Source organism: Urocampus carinirostris, chromosome 2, assembly GCF_059441175.1.
Source record: "Urocampus carinirostris isolate Australia breed hairy pipefish chromosome 2, RoL_Ucar_1.0, whole genome shotgun sequence".
In the NCBI taxonomy this organism is placed as follows: Eukaryota; Metazoa; Chordata; class Actinopteri; order Syngnathiformes; family Syngnathidae; genus Urocampus; species Urocampus carinirostris.
Genome location: NC_142350.1, coordinates 9,892,476 through 9,915,147, shown reverse-complemented (window position 1 = coordinate 9,915,147; position 22,672 = coordinate 9,892,476). Strand labels below are relative to the sequence as shown.

Sequence of the window (22,672 nt, the reverse complement as noted above, 5' to 3'; positions counted from 1 at the left end):
GAACATGGTCCACTCGGACTCAATGTCCCCCGCCTCCCTCGGGACATGGGCGAAGTTCTGCCGGAGGTGTGAATTGAAACTTCTTCTGACAGGAGATTCTGCCAGCCGTTCCCAACAGACCCTCACAACACGCTTGGGTCTGCCGGGTCGGGCCGGCATCTTCCCCCACCATCGAAGCCAACTCACCACCAGGTGGTGATCAGTTGACAGCTCCGCCCCTCTCTTCACCCGAGTGTCCAGAACATGCGGCCACAGGTCCGACGAAACGATGACAAAGTCGATCATCGAACTACGGCCTAGGGTGTCCTGGTGCCAAGTGCACATATGGACACCCTTATGTCTGAACATGGTGTTCATTATGGATAGACCGTGACGAGCACAGAAGTCCAATAACGAAACACCACTCGGGTTCAGGTCAGGGGGGCCGTTCTTCCCAATCACGCCACTCCAGGTCTCACTGTCATTGCCCACGTGAGCGTTGAAGTCTCCCAGCAGTACGAGGGAGTCCCCAGGGGGCGCGCTCTCAAGCACACCCTCTAAGGACCCCAAGAAGGGTGGGTACTCCGAACTGCTATTTGGTGCATAAGCACAAACAACAGTCAGGACCCGTCCCCCCACCCGAAGGCGGAGGGAGGCTACCCTCTCGTCTACCGGGGTGAACCCCAACATACAGGCGCCGAGCCGTGGAGCAATAATATGCCCACACCGGCTCTGCGCCTCTCACCACGGGCAACTCCAGAGTGGAAGAGAGTCCAACCCCTCTCGAGAGGACTGGTACCAGAGCCCAAGCCGTGCGTAGAGGTGAGTCCGACTATATCTAGTCGGAATTTCTCAACCTCACGCACCAACTCGGGCTCCTTCCCTGCCAGAGAGGTAACGTTCCATGTCCCAAAAGCCAGTTTCTGTAGCCGGGGATCGTCGCGCCAAGGACCCCTCCCTTGGCTGCTACCCAGCTCTCTGCGCACCCGACCCCTTTGGCCCCTCCTACAGGTGGTGAGCCCATGGGAAGAGGGTCCCACGTCGTCCCTTCGGGCTGTGCCCGGCCGGCCCTCGTGGGTAAGGGTCCGGCCACCAGGCGCTCGCCAGCGGACCCCACCTCCAGGCCTGGCTCCAGAAGGGGGCCCCGGTAACCCGCGTCCGGGCGAGGGAAATCGAGGACCAAAGTTTTGTCTCATCATTAGGGGTCTTCTGATCTGCGTTTTGTCTGGCCACTCACCTAGGACCTGTTTGCCATGGGTGACCCTACCAGGGGCTTAAAGCCCCCGACAACATAGCTCCTAGGATCATTGGGACACACAAACTCCTCCACCACGATAAGGTAGCAGATCAAGGAGGAGCAGTGTTGTTCAATTAAACATAATGATCTAATCGCAGCAGAAATGTGGAGGATGTACTCTTTTTTGTGACTTACTGTACTTATGAAGTGGAGCATATATTTTTCGATACCCAAAAATCATGAATTCTTTACATAAAACTTTAAAAAGAAACACTTAAAAGTCTTCACAAGTGCCTACTCAAATCTTCAATGTCAAACTCTCCGACACTGTAAAAAGTACTCGCAGCTCGATACACGCCGTCGGCGCTAATTGTCGACTTTATCTTTTATTTAATTACCAGACAAGCACATTAGTTTACACTCCCTCGATCCCAGAGACGCTTTAGATAAATTCAAGTCTTTCCGAAAATTTTTAATGAAGAAAAAATTGTGTTTTGATTATTAAAGTCCTGAGGGGGGTATAGACGTGATTTCACTTCACCTTCATTTATCTGAGTCATATACTCACTATCTTTCCATTTAACACTTTGACGCGTTTGCTTTTGTCTTTATCATTGTTAGTGCTATTTTCTTGTCTCCCTGTTCAAGGTTAAAAAACAAGTGTAAAGTTTGATGCTTTAATGATTCATATTAGAAGAATTTGCATAATTATTCAATTATGTAATTATTCCAGAAACATAGACTGTAAGGAAGTAATGTTTGGTAATCTAGTCACTTATCCATCCATCCATTATCTGCACCGCTTATCCTCAGTAGTTGCGGGGGTGCTGGAGCCCATCCCAGCTTTCTTCGGGCGGTGGGCAGGGGACACCCTGAACCGGTTGCCAGCCAGTCACAGGGCACACGGAGAGAGACAACTCACTCGCTCATTCACACTTAGGGAAAATTTGGACCAGCCAATTAATCTGAAATGCATGTTTTTGGAATGTAGGAGGAAACCACAGTGCCCGGAGGAAGCACTGGGAGAACATGCAAATTCCACACAGGAAGGTTCGATCTCATGACCTCTGAAATGAGCCATGGCGCCCAATTGGTCCCCGCCGTGTGGCGCCAGGTTCTGTCACGGTTGCCATGGCGCCCAATTGGCCCCACCCATGGACACCAGCTGAAACACGTTGACAGATTGCTCCCTGGGAGTACTTAAACGCTGTCCTTTGAGCTGTTTGTTGTCGAAGCATCTGCAAAACTCCTGTTAAACTCTGTTGTGTAATGCCAAGCCTGTGAATCCCCGTTTTGCCTATGGTTTTTTTTTTGCTCTTGTTTTGTCAAGCCCTGTGAATCTCTGTTTTTGCCTGTGTTTTGCCCCTGTTTTCTTCTCGCCCAGAGCTGTTTGTTTTTGACCACTTCCTCGCGGTGGTCAATCTACTTCCGCGACCAACGATCTACGGATAGCGTGTGCGCTCATTCCTCTTCTCCCCAATAAACTGTGAGTAACATTACGCGATTGGGTTCACTTCCTGTTTCCTGTCCTGGTTCGTGACAAAGGGCACCAGTTAATATCAAGCTAAGAATTCATAAATAGCATCAAATTGTAATTTAATGTTATTTTTTTCTCTTTTTTTGTTTTTGTTTTATGTTTACTTGTTTTCTTATTTATCTATTTAGTTACTTTCCAAATAGTTTCGGAAACTCGATCTTTCAAATAAAGCTACAAAGTTGAATAAATCGTCAAAATAGTTCATTTATATCATTTACTTGTGAGTACCACTAGCTCGGACGATCAAATGAATATTATTTTTCACTGTAGACAGCACGTTGCCATAGCGACAATGTTCTATAAATTAAAACTGCTTTTAGTCCTTAATCTTAGGATATAACGCCTACCAAAAAATGTATTGTGCGAGTTAATTAAAAGTGACCCAAACAAATTGAGCCATTTGTAGAAGAAAGTTTTCAATAGCAATTTTAGGTACATTTCCGTAATTTTACCTTAAACCCTCAAAGGCATTGCAGAAAATCATAATTGGTTCCGGTTGTAGTCTGAATTTAATCATTGTCCCTATCTGCTTTGCCGATTCCAGAAGCTATTAAAGGAACCATGCTCGACCGGTGGAGACGACCATCTCCAGATCATGGATAATTTAGGGACGGCTCATAAATCAATTACCATCGCACCGACATAATGAATAATTTGAAAGTGCAGAGGAAAAGAAAATGCACATATAAAGGGGCAGCGAAAGAAACGTGAAAGAGAACAATGGCGTCTTATTATGGTGCAATGAAAAATGAAATAATCGTTGATCGAGTTTCCGAGCGAGGTTGTCAGAGGCCAGCAGATTTGGAGTCAAGTCAAGTCATTTTTGTTTGTAAAGCCCTAAATCACGAAGAGTCTCAAAAGGCTTCACAGATTATTACACTATATTACACAGACAATTTTTCAGCCGACGAGAAGAGTAGGACAAACTGAAAAAAAAAAACAGAATTTTCGTTAAATCTTTCGTCTCGGCTGTTATGGCTCATTTTTAAAGGGACAGTGTGTTTTATGCACTATATTCTTTTTTTTTTTTTTATGTAGCCTTTTATTTTTGGGGTACCCGTAGCAGCTAGATGGATGACAATTACGTCAGAGCCCTCTAAATCCGATGGTGGGCAGACTAAAGCCCATGAGCCACATGAACGCCGTCAGGCTCTTCAATCTGGCCTGCCAAATAATAAAAAAATGGATCATAATTGTCATGAACCAGAACATGATCAGGACCCAAACGCGTGACGTTCTCACACAAGCCTTTTATTTCACGGGAAATGGGGACTCATGCACGTTAGACAGCGGTCTGGCGTGGAAAGACAAGAAGCCAGAGACCGACGAGAACGATCGCAATTGCTCGAGTTGATATCGGACAGATGGGGTCGATACCGGACAGGACGGGACAGACAGACAGATAATGAAACAGGATATCGAAAATAAACCTTATAAAGTCAGGGTTGGTGTACTTCGACTATTGAGTGCTTGCAAATTGAGTATGCTTGTTATTGCAGGTTTGGTTTCTTTTGACTATTGATCTAGCGGAGGATCTTTAGAACAAGGCAGGATATTTTATATTTTGAGGGTTTTGTAGGGTCCCCCCTTTTCTCCTGGCAAGCTATAAAATAATTGATATTTCGTTCCTTATTTTGTGTGTTTGTTAAACTATAAACATATAAATATGTCATTAGCAAATATATAATCTGTCTACAGAGTCGTACTTCCAGGGTACACGATAACGAACAGCGCGTCAAATAAATAAATGATGACGGAGGCTATTTTTACGCAGAAGTGTGAATGCGGTAATCCGGAGAGACGGAGCTGCAAAGAGCCAACGAGACGCAAGCCACACAAGGACTCTGTCGCTGTCCAACCCTCTCTCCTCTACCTCGCTCTCTCCATCTTTTTTTTCATTTTCATCCCTCTTTTCATCTTCTGCCTTTCATATGGTAAAAGCTTCTGTTTTGGTTTCCCAGTATATTGCTTATCCCTGAGCCCTCTTTGGGGACTGTTCTCACTCTGTTGTGGTAAACAATGAGAGACCTTTAAAGAAATCCTACAGGGGATTGTGGGTCATTATGGTGCATGCAAACAGAAGTGAGAAATAGTAATATAGATTTAGAAAGATATACAGTATATAGGGCCAACTCTTACTTACACACTCCTGGTTTTTTTTGTTGTTTTTTTTTTTTTTTAACTTCTTTGGAATGCAGGGTAACACACAGTGAACCCTCGTTTATTGCGAGGGGTTACAAAAAGAACCCAAAATACGTGAAAACGAGGATCAGAAAATGTTAGTTTTTTTACAATTACAGTAGACCCTGGGATATGACATGAATATGATCTGAGGTGAGATTGCCATATAGTGGGGCATAGAAACCTTAGGTTTAGTTCCCTAATGTATTCTGAATCCCCGGTGCCCCAGATAAAAAAAGATTAAACAATAGTAAGCAGTAGTTATAGTAGTAGTTGTAGGCCATCATTGTGGATAAGCCTCCCTCGGGTCCCTCTACCTACATGGTTAGTCTGTGCCTTGCCATAATTATATTTTATTTCAATTACAGTACTGTATTTTCCGGACTTTAAGTCGCACTGGAGTATAAGTTGCATTTTGGGGGGAAAGAATAAACACATACCGGTACATGTCATCTTGAAAGGCAATTTAAAATTACAATTAAATAGAGAACAACATACTGAATACGTGTACGGTATACTAACGTACTTGATTGACATGCCTGGTAATGTCAGTAACGACGAAACATATTAAGAGTTATTCAGATAACTAGCATGAAGAACATGCTCACCAAACTATCAGTTTCACTCCAAATCACAAAATCCAATGAAATCCTTATCCTTTGTGTCACTTTTACCAGTAAACAACTCCCCCACCTCGGAAGGTAGAGAATTAGCCACTTCCTCTTCCACATCGCTTACGTCAGAGTCATCATCACCTCTGCTTCTTGCCAACTACAACCTTTCTTTTTGCTGATTGCTAACCGTTTCAGCTGCATATTTCACTATTTGCAGCTTGTAACCTGCAGAATATGATTTTCTTTTCAGTGCAATGTTTGTTCAGCTCTTCTCAGTTGATTTTCTGAATCCCCCTTGTTGTGCCAAATGACCACCCCCCCCCCCCCACTCACACACACATACGGCAAGGTTATTTTATCAAGACAGGCCTCGAGCGGCCTTTTTGCGTGGCAAGTCATTGCCTGAAAAGTGTTTTATAAAAAAGTTTGATTTGATTTGAAGTACTACTCATGTGTATTAGACCTGTATATGATTAGTAACATGACAAGTGCAAGCATTAAATGAAAATAAAATTTGATTTTACTTTGGTATGACTTGATCTGGTTGCGTGGAGTAGCGGCTGGATATCCAGAAGGCAAACTTAAACTACAACTGATTTTAAAACTTCTGCTTGCAAGAATCATACTGACCTCAAAAGATTTCCTTGCTTTAATTGCCTCCTTAATTTCAAGAATAGTCCAGATCGTTGATTTGTAGACTAGCAATTTGTGTGCCTCCTTCGTATCTTTTAGTAATCACAAGCTTTGTTTCCATGGTTATCATGGTTTTGCTTTTCCTTTAGCCTCACTCCAAGCATTGGGACCAATAGCAAATAGATGCACTACAAAAAAATACAGTATCGCCGAATCGGTCAGTCTTTATGAAACCACATGAGATTGTGAACTGAAGGAAGACACAGAAAGACATTGTGTGAGCTAGTTCAGCCAATACAATATCTGCATTTTCTTGAGGCTGTGATGCGGACCAATAACAGACTAGCATTTATTAATCGACCCTTCGCAGTAAGTTTGAATTTTATACGTTTTTAGGCACACTAAATAATTTGTTGCTGATGTCTTATAGTGGGGAAAATGCTATTAAGAGGGGCTGAAAAGACATCTCATTCCACACTGCGAAAACATTGTAAGGCGGGGTCGCCATATTCCTGGGGGCCTACTGTATTTTTTTTTTTTATCCTTTCATACATGTTTCCATGATTTAATATGTCACTTAATATGTCTCAAAAAAATAATACATTCACCCAATCCATCCTGGCACGAAACCTCCTCTTCTGCACAAAAAATGACAGAGAAATCTTGTAGCGGCGCACATGCTCTGCAATAAACCTGCCGTCTTTTTAATGTTTCAGTTTTGGCTCCGTTGAGCCCCGAAGGACACGGATGCAATGTCAGGGAGTTATGCTGCAAAACAGTCGAGCACAGCTAAGAAACGTTACTCGGCTATGCGCGCCAGTCCCTTGCTGTGCAACTAAAGGCATAAAAATATGGAAGCCGCCACGTTTGCGTGCATGCAAAAAAAAACAAGTCTGGGGAAAAATTGACTGAAATGGAAATAGTCAAATACACAGCAGACCCAGAGTACATCTGGCTTGTGCTGTTAAAGTTAAGTTAGGCTGGTGAGGGGATTGTTTAAGAAAACATAGAACAAAGAAAAGGGAATTATTTGAATTAAAGGGTTGAATTAACGCCAACAAAACTTGCTTGACACAATCCAGAAGATCAACTCACATAACCTGCATTTATGAAAGATTATTACTGAACTCAGGGTTGATAAATGCTAAGCACCACCAGATTTACAGAGAATGTTACACTATCTGCACTACAACTTAGACCTTGTATCAACTGATTTAAATTAGTCTATTATGACTTTTGTTGAGCCTGGTGGCTCTTTTTTTGCCGACAAAAATGAAGTGCATTCAAGAAGGTGCGATCCGTTATCCACGATCATATATTGCTACGAGAAAGGAGCAATAGAAGGCACTTTCTTTAGGAGGGGGGCATTCTTGCCCGCCTAAAATGAAATGCACGCTTATGGCTGCAATCAATTATGCCCAGTCGATTATTGTTGAGAGCTGCAGCCTGCAGAGTGTCTTCATTTTCGGTTCGGGCCCACCTAAGATGTACTGCACTGTTTTGGTCATGATCCTTTTTCCCCAGGCGACTAATGCTGAGAGTGAGGGCCGAGAGAGCATATTTGCGTCATTTTTTTTTTATATTCTTTCTGCACCCGTGTGGTGGCAATCCCTTACCCCTGGTCAACTGTCTCTTTTGTTTCTCTCTTTGTCTCACTAATTTCATTTTGTTTATTTCACTGCACTTACGGTAGTTGTGGCTAATTTGTGAGTGAATTGTTCTCTTTATCGAGCCCTGCCCATCTAATTTGGAAGGGGGTTGGATCTTACAATATATGACATAAATAATATTATATTGTATTATATTATAACACGAGAAAAACATGAAACTATTATTTATGGGCCCTGAAAGCGCCCATAAAAATAAGTCCACATGTAGAGTGTTCCCTCTCCTAATGTTTCACTCGCTGAAGCTCTCGTAGAGGTTTTCAATTCAAGAAATTCAGTCGGGAAAGTATTTACGTTAGTCTGTTCAAATTTATCCAGCAGATTATAGTCATTTTGTAAAATAATGGCAATATCCAACAACTGAGTAATTTACACCTCCGCGCAATAAATGCTAAATGATGATGTTCTTTTTTTCAACAGCGCCGCATAACAACGCTCATGAAAACGTCAACTTATATTGATTTTTTGGGGGGGTGCATTCTACAGCAGCAATCATCGCTCGCAGTATATCATTGTTATACAGAGCACGTGGAAAGAATATCTGCGAGAAATACGCTTCGGAATGTTAAAAAAGTCAAAAATTAGCATTCAGCATTGGGGAGTGGCATAAATGCTCGGCCTCTTCACTCGGCAGCTGACAAAGCAAACCTTCCTGAATACTAGAACTGCTCCTGGCCTTTTTTGGAGTTATTCAATCCATATTATTCAAGCTGGCGTTTCCATGTCCATGTTTTATCCCAAAGCGGAACGGAAGGTTACCATAAATATGCGCACCTAAAAACCCCAAATTTGCCTGAAATTTGAAGGTGAACCTTAAAAAACTGTGCGCCTTATAAACGTAAAATATCATGGATAAGATTGTAAATGCATACAGTGTTTACACCTGTGTGGTACTACACAAGGTTTTATGTAATACTACTATATTTGTGCAATAATCAATCAAAAAACATGGCTGACCAAAATCCCAAAACATTGTATACAATGGGAATCGAACGTGGGTCTTATCCATCAGACCAGTATTTCTATTTTGTATGCCTTTGCCTTGGCAAAATAATTGTAAGGAAAAAAAATGAGGGTCAATTAAACCCCTTAGCAGTAGACAGCGACAATTTGCTGAAAATGCAAGTTGACATTTGCCATTTCACACCACCATTTTTTGATTTCTTAATTTTCTGCCTTTCTTCTTGTTATCATTTTTTTTTAACTTTTTCCTTTATTTTTTTTCTATTTACATTTTTCTTCCCCAAAGCCCGATTCATCATCAGACACACCAACAGTTATTTCCCTTGTGCTTTTTTGCGTTAATTGATATCCTCCAAGACAAAATTCTGTTTTGTCCATTTTTTTAACATTCGTCTTGGCACCGTGAGTAAAAACAATGTGATAATGAGATATAATCAAATGCCTTTTTATATGTCATTTGTACTAGTGGTGTTCTGGTCGCAATGACCCGGATTCAATTACCGTTGCATGCAATGGTTTGCGATTTAGGTTGACGACATTTTTCGACTGATCAATCATTGCAAAAATATATACCGTTAATCAGGCAAAGCAAACGTACATCCCACGGGCAGAATCCTGCCCGTTGGATACCTTAAAGTTTGTCAAGAGACGAAGCTAGTCTCTTGGTAATTTTCATCAAAAGTTAGAATTGTCTTAAATAAATGAACGAATGAAAACTTTTTATTTCTAACATTAAAATAAAAACAGGACAAAAACAATGACTCAACATCAAAATAATTTTATCATAACATGTTCGAAAAGGGGTAGTCAGAAGCAGACGCTTATTTTCCCTACCCCTTCATCTTCCCTATTAATTACATTCTATAGATAGCTCCTCTTTTGTGTCTAAATACAACAATCTCAAGGATAAATACATTGCATGGGTGAGATATCAATAATTATTATAATATCAATAGTCACACATTTTATAGACTAATCATCCCTCAACGTCATAATGCCACTAGTCACCAAACATCACGACATGCATTAAATGCAACCCAAATGTTATCTCCAGCCATTAGAGGGCAGTGTTGAGTTTGTTTAACATGCTAAATTGGTTCATATGTAAAACTGCATTCACGCGATTGTTACAATAAAGCAGTTAACACATTCGTTGCCACACATGAATAGCTTTTTTCCCCAATTGTTTGCGAATAAATGTATTGTGTTTAGATAAGATCCGTTGTCTTCTGTGAAAATAACATTCAGATTCAGATCTACTTTATTGTCATTCTAGTACACGTGTATACAGAACGAAATGTCGATACATCAGACCCGCACAGTTTCCTTGAATGTACAGATATAAATAAAATGTTGTATTGAGTTGTAGTATTGAGTGCTAATAATATACTAAATAATTATGGCTATGTATAGTATTTTACAGTAGCGCAAATAGTGCAAGAGGAGTAGCCAACCAGATGTGCAAAATGGGCAGTCAGGTAAACAAGTCAGGTAAACAGAACAATAACACTGTAACAATAACGCTGTAAGTACAATAGTGCAGAGAAACAGATGTGCAAGGAGTGGCTAGCTATAAATAACTGCCAGTAGTGCAAAAAGTCAAACAGAACCCACAGATGTACAGATTAGCAGCAGTTTAGATTTACTATGTGTTTGAGTGACCATTTAACAGTCTAATGGCCAGGGGGACAAGACTATTGTGGAACCTGGTGGTCCTGCACCGCACACTGCAGTACCTCTTCCCAGAGGCTAGCAGAGTGAACAGTCCATGATGGGGGTGAGAGGGATCCCTGATAATGTTCTTAGCTTGGGATAGGCAGCGCTTCTGGCCAATGTCCTGAATGGTGGGAAGAGAAGTCCGATGATTTTCTCTGCTGTCCTCGTCACCCTCCTCACACTACCCCAGTCGGTAGCGCTGCAGCCTCCACACCACACAGAGATACAGCTGGTCAGGATACTCTCTATGGTGCCCCTGTAGAATGTGATGAGGGAGGGTGGGGGCAGGTGGGCTCTCCTCATCCTCCGCAGGAAGTACAGGCGCTGCTGTGCCCTCTTAACCAGTGATGCAGTGTTCACGGACCACTGTAGGGTAGTTTACTAACGTAGGCTAAAATATAGAGTTTGATACTGAAAACAAAAGCTAAAAATTTGAAGTTGACATTCTTTTACTAATCCGGCCTGCCTCAGAACAGAATGTCTGGATCTGGCCCCAGAGCCAAACTGTTTTTGACATATGCCGTAAGGGTATAAAAAAGCTACAGTTATTCTTAAGTACGGTAGCTCTTACTGTTCATTTAATTAAATACGTCTTATCGTCCCGTGCGCTTTATATATGAAAAAATCTTACTATTTTTGGGGGGTTTGCCTTATTATCTGATGTACCTGATAGTGCGGAAAGTACTGTACTCAACATCATTCGAGTTAGCGTCTACAATTCGATGGGTTACCCTGAAACAGAATGGAAAGTTACCCCAAAAAATGACAGATGCGGTGCTGGAGAGTCACAAAATCAGGAAATAAATTCAAGTGGATGGGCAGCCGATGAGAAATCTCTTTCAATCTGCATCTTCAGCTTCCTTTACCCGAGTGTTGTTGCCATAGCGCTCGAGCTGCAGATGGCATTTTGACATCGGGTGCTATTGCAAAAACAGGGCTATTATTAAAGCTGACTCGCAAACAGTGCATGCGGTGGCCTGTCGACTTAAACAGAAATGCCGGTCGGAGTGCGGTAGGAGAAGAATGAACATGCAGGCTAGTCTGATTTGCATGGTTCTGTCCTCATGAGGTGAGACCAATCGACTATTTTTGCATGGTGTTGCAATTTGAGGTAAGAAATCTAGCAAACATTATCAGAATGTCAATGAAAATCTTAATTTGTATCACAATTTTTTAAATAATATTTGGAAAAATGAGTAACCTGTGACTAGTTACTAGTTTAGAATTAGTTACACTATAATTACGTCATTCACTGCCAAAATGTTGACCAGCTTCATTATCCTTACCGATATGCGTAATTGGAAAAAACTGGGGAATAAGCGATGCAGATAATGGATGGATAAATATATATAAATATATTAGAAAACAATATTCTTTATCTTGTGAGATTCAGAAGAGTGAAAAAAAATACAAAGAAATGTAATTTAAATGACGCGAAAATCTTCTTTGGCACTGAGTGACTGCTATTTGCTAGATTTATTAGCATTAACCGCTAAAGTGATGCTAGCAGCTAAAGTGAAGCTAGCCACCAAAGTAATGTTATTTCTCAATGCAGGTATTGGTTTCGTTACCAAAAATAGACACTAAACCAGAACAGGGACTGCCGGAGATAAATAAAACAGCACCTAGAAACAAGCTAATGATGTTCCAGTTTTTTGTTTTCAACTCAAGATCTTGTTTGAATCCACCACGATTTAATATCAAGTTGTACATTAAAGGAGAACCAGCACTTTTTAATACAAGAGAACAGAATGATGACATATATAACATAAGCAATAAAATAGTTGGTGCCACATGAATTTTGTCGTGCAATCTTGTGCTACTCCTGCTGTACAACCTCCAGCCACTAGTAGGCAGCTCTTCAGTTCACTTAAAAAAAATGTTCTTGGGGGAATAGTATTTTTCTTATTTAACGATAGGTTAGTTTTGAATTGTTTAACTTGATTATTTTTCTATCAGATGACAATTGTTTCGTAGTATTAACATCAGCATATTTTACTGGAATTGTTGTTTTTTTTTTCTTTGCAGTTTGCACTGTGAATTTCCTTTTGTTTGATGTTTAGCTTGACTGTAACTCTGCTTCATTTGTTCCATCCGAAACATTTGTCAAGTGCTCGCTCTCACAACGGCGCCACAATGACTGTTTTCTAATTAGGTCCCCCCCTTGCTTTTCATTCGCTCTTTCTCTCTTTCATCCCGTGGCTCTTATCTCTCCGCTTTCTCTTTTAGTTTTCTAATTCCATCCCCGTGATCCATTTTTATGCCGCGCTGTGCTCGTGCTTGTTATCTCCAGCCCTGTTCTTTTTTTTTTTTTTATGCCCGTTTGATCTCAATTTCTAAATTTCCTCTCTTATCTACGTCACTTTCTCAGTTTCAATCCAACTCAAAATGCTTTCCTGTGATAGTTAGCCCGCCTTTATAGTTTGTTAGCCACTTCAAGTAATTCTTGTCATACTTTTTACTCAGGGTGGAAGATTACATTAGAATAGATTGGTATTGGCATCGATAATTGTTATTGCGGCTCCCCTCTAGTGGCTTCTTGTGGAATTATTAATTGCCACTTATTAATTGAACTACTAATCTAAGTAATCCCTCCTTGGTCACATTCAATAGGGACCAGAACCTTCTCCGATATGCAAAAATCCAAGAAATAGTCCCTCCATTTATCATGAGCTGTGCGGGCCCCCGCTCACAGCAATGGTTGACTGGAGATAAAAGATCACAGCCGCAGAGGTGCTGTTCGATTTAGGCAGAAAGAATGGAAATAAAGAGCCCCCATGCCTGATACAACATTGGAACTCTCAGCCCCCACTCTGCAATATTCGACTGGGTCTAATGGATCGCGGCCACAACGATGCATTTTAGACAGACCAGAACAGAACACCTTCCAAGAAAAGGGTTTACTGCCGATCCCCACTCGTAACAATGTATGATCAGGGATAATAGATCCCCCCGCAAGTGCAGTTTACATTAGGGTGAAACAGCAAAAATAGACCTACCAAACCCAACAAAAATGCACTCTTTCAGGCCTCGCTTGCAGCAATATGTAATCGGGGATAAGGGGTCACGGCAGAAACAGTGCAGGTCTTTTTAGAAAGGCTAAAATGGCATCTTAACTCAAATGAAAACGCTTGTTCAACCTCTGCTCTCAGCAATAGTTGACCGGGAAAAATGAATCGTGGCCACAATCGTGCGTTTTATTTTAGAGGGTCCAGAACATAACACCCTCGGCTTGTAGCAATATTAGATTGGGTATAATATATTGTGGCAACGCGGAAATAAAGACTGCCAAAGGAAAAAAAAAAAAAACGAAGGAAAAAAACAGGCCTGACAAGTGTGCTTTGCTGTCTCTGCTTGCAATAATATGTGATCAGGGATAACAGATTAAAGCTGCACGACTGCTGTTCCCATTTTGGTGGACGGAAAGAGCAAAAGAGAGCTTCCAGGCCCGACAAAAACACTCTGCTTGGCCCCCTTTTGCAGGAGTATGGGATTGGGGATAAGGAATCATAGGTGCATGAGAGCAGTTCATTTTAGGCGGATATCCATCAACGCTAAAAAGAACCACCAGGCTCGACACAAATGTGCTTTGATGGCAGCAATATGCAATTGGGGATAATGGATCGTAAAATATTTTCTACCCGCAACGCATAAAGGCTGCGAAGAAATAAGAAGCGAGAGATTACATTATTCAAGAAAATATTTGTACTAGTAGCATTGGAATCCATGACTACTTGAGCTTAGTATTTGTACTAGTCTTAATTAAATATTTGTATTAGAGAAATTTGTACATTTTACTTAAAAACATATTTGGGTGTTTTCTTTTTTTTTGCAGGCTCCCTAGAATGTGCCCCACCCTCACCGTGACCTGCCCAACGAAGGAGGTACCCAAAGGGCGATCCAGAACCAGACCAACCGTGTGTGCCCCCCTCATCTCACCCTCAACACCCCCCCCCCCCTTCAAAGCCGCTTCAATGAACTTTGTGCATCTATCAGTGTTAATTCATCAGTTTGGTACCTCCATCTCAAACAGTTGCAGAGTTTCCCTCAAAGCTTTGTTTGTTTGTGGCCTGGTTCCCCTATATAGAATTTTGATTATAGATGAATAGAAAAACCCTTACAACAGCTCCTCTTCCAATCGACCATTTTCTGCTTTCTGCAAATCAATGTCAACTAGAAATCATTACAACACAGCCTCAACTTAAAAAATATTGCAACATTTTCTCGAAAATGTCCCTCTAAGGCCAACCCTGTAAAGCCACTCCTTCAGACTGTCACTCAATCTTGACTGTTTCGCACTTGAAGGTTTATGTTCCCTCACGGGGAAAGGCCATCCCTAATCCAACTTAAAGCTTTTGTGAAGTGGCCAGACAATTACCGTTTGTAAATCCTGCATTCTTCCTCTAATTGTAGCGTAATAACCGCAAAAGGGAGACTGGCTCTTCACGCTCTTGCTCCCTCTATCCTTCCTGGATGTGTGTTTGACGATGCCTGCTCTTCATAATACAGTATTTATTTTGTGAACTGGAATATGGAAAAAAATATCACAATATGAACATGTACATAAAATATTGTAAGTAATGTTATAACAAATGACAGGTCTAACTTCCATATGAGTGAAAAGAGAAATTAACCGCAGCAAAAGTAGCACTACTCATGGTTTGAAGATGCCTTGCAGATGTTCGCTCCGGAGTTACTTAACAACCAATCGAATCATGTGGTCTTGCTTTCATGCCATCTGTCCATGCAATTAGTGTAAAGATTGATGTAAAAACCACTTTGAATGGCAAAAAAGTGATTTTAGACTCGATGAAACAATGTCCAACTCCTGGCGCCAGTGGTTTAACGCACTTTTGTTGGAATTAATTGAGGATGTCTTGAGAGAAGTTATTATTTTTTTATTGTTTAAAAATGGTTGTATTTAGTTTAACATGACTGTAACGTGCACAATTTTCTTTCAGATGTTGCCCTAAAATTGTATTGCACTAAAAAGTTTAAGTTATTTTTTCAAACAACATTTTATTTTTTTATTATTAAAATCAGTAACAGAAGTTGGATGAGTTTAAAAATGTACATTAAAAATGTATGTAGGAAACGCTTCGGATTGCAAGAAAAAAGATTTTACACTTGACAAAATCATGTCCAACTCCTGGCTCAGGTATTTTATTGTTTTGAAAATTGATTTTCCTTTCATATGCATACAGCATGAACCCATCCATCCATTTTCCGCGCCGCTTATCCTCACCTGGATTGCGGGGATGCTGGAGCTCATCCCAGCTATCTCCGGGCAGTGGGAAGGGGGGCGGCAGTAGCTCAGGAGGTAGAGCGCTCGTCTTGGGATCAAAGGATCCCAGTTCGAATCCCGGCTCGTCCGTGTTACATGTCGAAGTGTCCTTGGGTAAGACACTGAACCCCTAATACCCCCAATAAGCAGGTTAGCGCCTTACATGGCTTCAAGGCCGCTATTGGGAAATGTGGAGCACATTGTAAAGCGCTTTGGGAAGTCGTTGACTTGAAAAGCGCTATATAAATGCAAATCACTTCATTTCATTTTTTGACACCCTGAACTGGTTGCCAGCCAAACGCTTGGCACACGGAGAAAAAATAACGCACCTGCTCATTCACACCTAGGGACAATTTGGACCGGCCAATTTACCCGACATGTATGTTTTTGGAATGTGGGAGGAAATCAGAGTGGCCAGAGGAAACCCATGCAGGCACGGAGAGAACATGCAAACTTCACACCACTCACCACTTTGCCGCCGTTCCAGCATTAACTCATTTTTAAAAATTCAATTCGATTTTTAAAAAAAAATTAAATCAAAAGCAATTACCTAAATGAAGTCTTTCTGTTTAAAATAAGACCCCTCAATAATTAAATCTTGTTGTATTGAACAGTCTCAAAAATCTTAAAATATTGCCGCCGTGTTTTTAAATAATACCCAAATAATTTGTTTGTTTTTTATTCAATCATTTATTTGTATTTTATTTTTTAAATGGGCAAATGTTTTATATATGTTCTTAATTACTGGTAGCTAAATTATATATTTTTTTAAACAAGACCAAACCTTTTTTTTTTTTTTTCAAAATCAAACCAAAAGATTAACAACTTCTTTGTCATTTGTATTAATATTATTATTATGATTTCGAAGAATAATCCCTTGAGATGCAGAATTTTTTCCCTTGCCCCTGCTAATTGTAGTAATTCTTTTTTCAAAGCAAACAAATTCGCTTTAAAAATTCAAATTTAGTTTCATTTTTTTTTAAATACAATAGTAATAGTAATAATATCAATTATTATTGTTATTATTATTATGTTAAGTATTAACCACCTCAATATTAGGTCATGTTGTACTTAACAATAAATGAAATATGGTAAAACTATTGAGAATAATCCCAGAATTTGGGTCATTCAATACTTAAACAGACCAGAATTTTTTTTTTTTTCTAAATACACAGCAACCAAATTATCATTTGTTTTAAGGGCCAGTGTCTATTATACTCCACCTCCTAATAATAAAAGAAACCCTAATCATTAACGAAAAAACAATTGGTTTAACTAAACAAATTGAATGAACTATTATATGTATGTGTTTTAACTTAAAAACTAATAGGTTGAGAAATTTGCTTTTATTTAACATAACGTGAGCTTTACCTAGTGGAAGCTTACATTATTGACTGCCATCTTGCTGCTATGGGTAACCAAAAGGTAACCAAAAACCTGGGCAATTTTTTTGTTGAAATAGGGTGCAGTTTGCTTGGCAGTTTGTATTCTTCCTTGTGATTTTCAAGCACTCTTTTTTAGTTGCACTACAAAATCCAGCAACATCTCATCTCATTAGCTGCACCGCTTATCCTCAGTAGGGTCACGGGGGTGCTGGAGCCCATCCCAGCAATCATCGGGCAGTGGGCAGGGGACACCCTGAACTGGTTGCCAATCGCAGGGCACACGGGGACAGACAACTCACTCGCTCATTCACACCTAGGGACAATCTGGACCTGAAATTTACCTGAAATGCATGTTTTTGGAATGTGGGAGGAAAACCCACACAAGCATGGGGAGAACATACAAACCCCGCACAGGAAGTCTGGAGCTGGATTTGAACCCACGCAGGAGGTTCCCATGACTTGAACTGTGCCGCACATGCGCTAACCACTGCGCCGCCGTGCTGCCCTCCATCAACATCTAGTGGTCAAATAATACACACGTTCCCTACAAATAACACCCCAAAATGTGTTGGGTTTTTTTTTGTTTGTTGTGTCTGTGGTTTAAATGATCTTTCGCAGACAATTTTGTGATTTCAATGTGCAATATTAAAAAACAAACTGTGTCGAACTTGCTCGTCTTTATGTACACCTTAACTTGTTCGTTGCCCCTCACGTCAATTGAAGTCGAGTGAAGGACATAGATTAATACGTCCAAAAAAACAGGACCGGACTTCCCGCGTTGACTCACCAGCCAATGACGAGGTGCATAGACAACAAAAAACATCACAGGTATATTTTTTTCCATCCGCACGTCTCTGTTTCATTTATTGTTTCGTCAGCTCCTCCCGCCGTTTATTTTTAGTTGCGCTGTATGGGAAAAGATACTTTGGCAGCTGATGTCCCATCCGTCCGCGTGCGTCGTCTTCCGCGATGGCAAATATTGACGTTCCGGAAATGATGTTTGTATTAAAAAGAAAAACGGGATTGCATTTGTGGACAGGCCGCTCATTCCGTGTCCGGATCTTGCGGCTGCAGACTTAACACGGCAGAGAGCGGCTGGCTGATTGAACGCTATTGATCAGAGCTGCAGGACATGCCATCCTCCGGGATTGCTAAAGCCTCAAGGTATGTGTGCGTGGAATGGGGGGGCTCTTACACAGATTGATTCAGGCTGTTTCATGTGGCGCTTGTCTTACAAGGCGTCCCTCACCTGAACAGGCTTCATCAGTTTATCCAAATCAGAGGACCAGGACAGAACAGATTGTCTTTTTTCTTTCTTGGTTAACCAAAAGAACAGTAACATGATTAGCACACTAATAACCAAAATAAGGAATGTCCTGTGCAATTTTCCAAGTTTAAAAACAGAATACACTGATCATGCTCTCATTTGATAAACCAAAAACCTCCAATTGAATCATATTGTTTTACTTTAACACATCTGTCCCCGCAGTCACTGTTAAAATTGATGTTAAGAACCGCTTTGGATGGCTCAAAAAACTCATTTTAGAATTGATAAAACCACGTCCAGCTCCTGGTTCCTCATTATTGGTGGAAGGAATTTAGGCCAAGGGAAATAAATGCTGATATTTTTTAAGATAGTTTTTATCTAAAATATTATCAGGGTAGGGTTGTGGTGTCGCTGGCAGGGACGGTGGTGCCCTCCCCTCAGTCCGACAGGGAGAGGGCATACTGATCGCACCTCTTCCTCACTCACTAGTTTGCACTCACATTTTGTATAGTCAAGTCAAGTCATTTTTATTTGTATAGCCCTAAATCACGAAGAGTCTCAAAGGGCTTCACAGATTGTTACACTATATTACACAAACTATTTTCAACCGACAAGAGGAGTAGGTTATTCGTATGCAATGGAGTAGAAGTGAGTTTTAAGTTTAGATTTAAACATTTCCACTGAGGTTGCAGATCGAATCTCAGGGGGAAGAGCATTCCACAGCACCGGTGCCCGGATGGAGAACGCTCTCGAACCAGCAGAAGACTTCTTTGCTCTCGGGATCATCAGAAGACCAGCACTCTCAGATCGTAGGCTTCGGCCCGGGACATAGTGGCAGATCAGATCTGAAAGATAAGAGGGAGCAAGTCCATGTATGATTTTGTACAATACTAAGAGAACTTTGAAGTCACATCTTTGGCTAACTGGGAGCCAATGCAGGTTAGCCAAAATCGGTGTTATGTGATCGTACTTTTTTGTCCTGGTTAAGAGCCTCGCTGCGGCATTTTGTACTAGCTGAAGAGACTTGATTCTGGACTTCGGGAGACCGGAGAGTAGTGCATTGCAGTAATCGAGACGGGAGGTAACAAATGCATGAATTATTGTTTCCGCATCAGACTGAGACAGTATTGAACGGATTTTAGCAATGTTGCGAAGATGGAAGAAGGCAGTTCTAGTAATTTGTTTTACATGCATCTCAAAGGATAGTTCAGGGTCAAATATGACACCTAAATTTTTAACTGAGTCACTCTGTGTGATGTGACATTTGTCAATGTTCACAGCAGTTTTTGAGAATAAGTCCCGGCATTTAGAAGGACCAATGACTAACATTTCAGTCTTTTCAGAGTTAAGACGCAAGAAGTTGAGTGACATCCACTCTTTTATCTCAGTGAGACAGGCCTCCAAATTTCCACAGTTTAGTGTGGAAGATTCCTCCAACGGAAGATATAGTTGAGTGTCGTCTGCATAGCAATGGAAGCTGATATTGTACTTGCGAATAATATCACCTAACGGAAGCATGTAAATGTTGAAAAGTAGGGGGCCGAGCACTGAACCCTGCGGAACACCGCAGGTAACATTAAAGGGCTCAGATGTCGTTTCACCATATTTAACACAGTGTGTCCTAAACTCTTACACTTGGCACTCCACCTATCCCTTAGGGGGATCCAAGTACCCTACCCCACCCCAATTTGGGGTGGAATTAGCATGACCTGGTGCTACCAGGGCCTCGGGGTTTTGGTTGGGTAGAGGGGATCCTGCCAAGTTGAGCCCAACACCATTTTTTATGTGGGATTTTTGCATGTTGAGTTTTTTAACCACAGCAGCACCTACCATGATTGGGGATAATAATCCCCCTTAGATTACCCAGATGATAGATACTAGTGTTTGTGGCCAAGGATCTGCGCATGTAAGTTTCATTCTTATTCTTGTTTTCTTCAGAAGAGAGGACCTGGACTTAGTGAAATTACATCTTGTGAGGGACAATGAAATGGTAAATCAGGGGAAAATCACACACTTGTCTGACCCACCACCTCAGCCCCATCAAAATTATTCTGCGTTTTCAGTTTAAGAATGCTGAGTTGATGAAGATAAAGTCAGGTATCTCACTGCATCATCTACTATTCACCTCGGTAGCTTTCCTGTCTGCTTGAGTCAGCAAGGAGTCGAAATACAAATACACTAGGTCAAACTCGCACACACACATAAATAAAAGGGAGGGCAATGATGCTATGATGAATGGTTTCAAAACAGATACACTGAGCCCAGTTTTAAGGATTTTATTTGTATATTTTGAGTTAATTGCTTTTAAAAAAAATAAGAAAAATAATCCTGAAAAGGTATTTAACACTTAAAATAAGAAAATACATCTACATATCTAGCACTTTTATTTGCTTAAAAAAACACGAACAATTGTTTAGTGTCATGAACCCCAACAGGACCAAGACCCAAACACGTGACGTTACTCACAAAAGCCTTTTATTTTACGGGAAATGGGGAGTCATGCACGTTAGGCAGCGGTCTGACGTGAAATGATAGGAAGTCAGAGGCAAACGAGATCGATACCAATTACCCAAGTTGATATCAGACAGATGGGGTCGATACCCGACAGGACAGGACCGACAGGAGAGATAATGAAACAGAATATCGAAAATAAACAGGACGAACTAGACGGGAACGAAAACTGGAGAAAATAATAAACAGGACAAAAATAGAGGGAAACTAAGCTGGAAACCGATATTAAACAAGACAAAATAAACAGGAACAATACCTCACAGGAAATACCATCAGGAACAGGACTAATTCGAAACCCACGTCTTGCGGGGCGGAAGTTCATTGACGGACTGACAAAAGAGTGAAAGGACTCGGTTTAAATAGCAGGGAAGCCAATCTGTCAACAAGCCGCAGCCATGGCAACCGTGACAGTTTAGTATTTCTTTTCTGAATTTTCTATGTTTTTTTAATTAAAATTACCATTATTCTTTTTCTTATGAATTTTGTTTTTAGGTGAAATTAAAATAACAAATGTTGTCGTTTTACTGTTATCGCATAATTATTGATATAGAAATATATTTTGGATAAATAAATTATAGCAATACAATCATTTTGTACCATTTTACTTATTCCAAAGTTTATTCTCAAAAATTTCCTTTACACTGCAAATACATATTCGGAAAAAAAATATTACCCTATTAGCAGAATCTTTTTTATCCTTTTATGTGTTATGATTCTCCTTTTTCTACTTCTACTTTACCCAGGCAATACATTTTATTCTATGTACTTTTACTTATAGCAAAAGAGATACAAGGGAAAATATTACAAAAATAAATAAAATATAATTTAATAAATATCTATACATGAAATATTGTGTCATACATTTGTATTATTTTGCTGATTTTAAAGATTATTTTTAACATTCTGCCTGACACTACAAATCTAAAGAATGTTTTTGACACTATTATTTTTTTTTTATATTTTACCATAATTTTAACATTTTTTTTCTCGTATTTCCTTCGCCGAAAATGTGTATGTATTTATAAATTGAACTAGCAAAACACACAAGGAAAAATACGGTTTCAAAATATTATATAATATTTTTGGAGACAAATTATAAACACTGCAAACACATTTTAGAATGTTGTTATTGTAATAGAAAAAATGTGCTCATTTATTTTTACAAATTCTTAATACAACTTCCATCATTCATCCATCCATCCATTATCTCATCAGTTATCAGTAGGGTCCCAGGGGTGCCGGAGCCCATCCTAGCCAACTTTGGGCAGTGGGCAGAGGACACCCTCAACTGGTTGCCAGCCAGTCACAGGGCACACAGAGAGAGACAACTCCCTCGCTCATTCACACCTAGGCACAATTTGGGCCGGCCAATTAACCTAACATGCATGTTCTTGGAATGTGGGATCAAACTGGAGTACCTGGAGTAAACACGGGGAGAGCATGCAAACCCCACACAGGAAGGTTGGTAGCTGGATTCGGAACCTTGACCTCAGAACTGTGCTGCGCACGCGCTAACCACTGCTCTACCGTGCCGCCCGCTATCATTTGTATTCTTGTATTTTATTTCTTGGCAGAAAAAATATATTCATTTTTTGTTTACTTATGTTTAGAACTTGGAAACAGAAGGAACACAGACCTTGACAATATAAAATAAGGTGTAAAGGAGTGACTTTTTTCTGGTCGTGCTTTCTGTCAAAA

The 22,672-nt window shown here is 40.5% G+C and overlaps 1 protein-coding gene across 3 annotated transcripts in view; it reads left to right on the top strand.

The window, feature by feature from the left end:
• samd12 (sterile alpha motif domain containing 12) overlaps window positions 1–17,863 on the top strand; it is a 136,008-nt gene extending 118,145 nt beyond the window's left edge. For all 3 annotated transcript variants that reach the window (XM_088328855.1, XM_088328856.1, XM_088328854.1), the window contains exon 5: window positions 14,363–17,863. In XM_088328855.1, coding sequence (XP_088184981.1) covers window positions 14,363–14,394 — 32 coding nt within the window. In that variant the 3' untranslated portion in view covers window positions 14,395–17,863. The remainder of the gene's footprint in view (window positions 1–14,362) is intronic.
• Window positions 17,864–22,672: the final 4,809 nt, after the last annotated feature.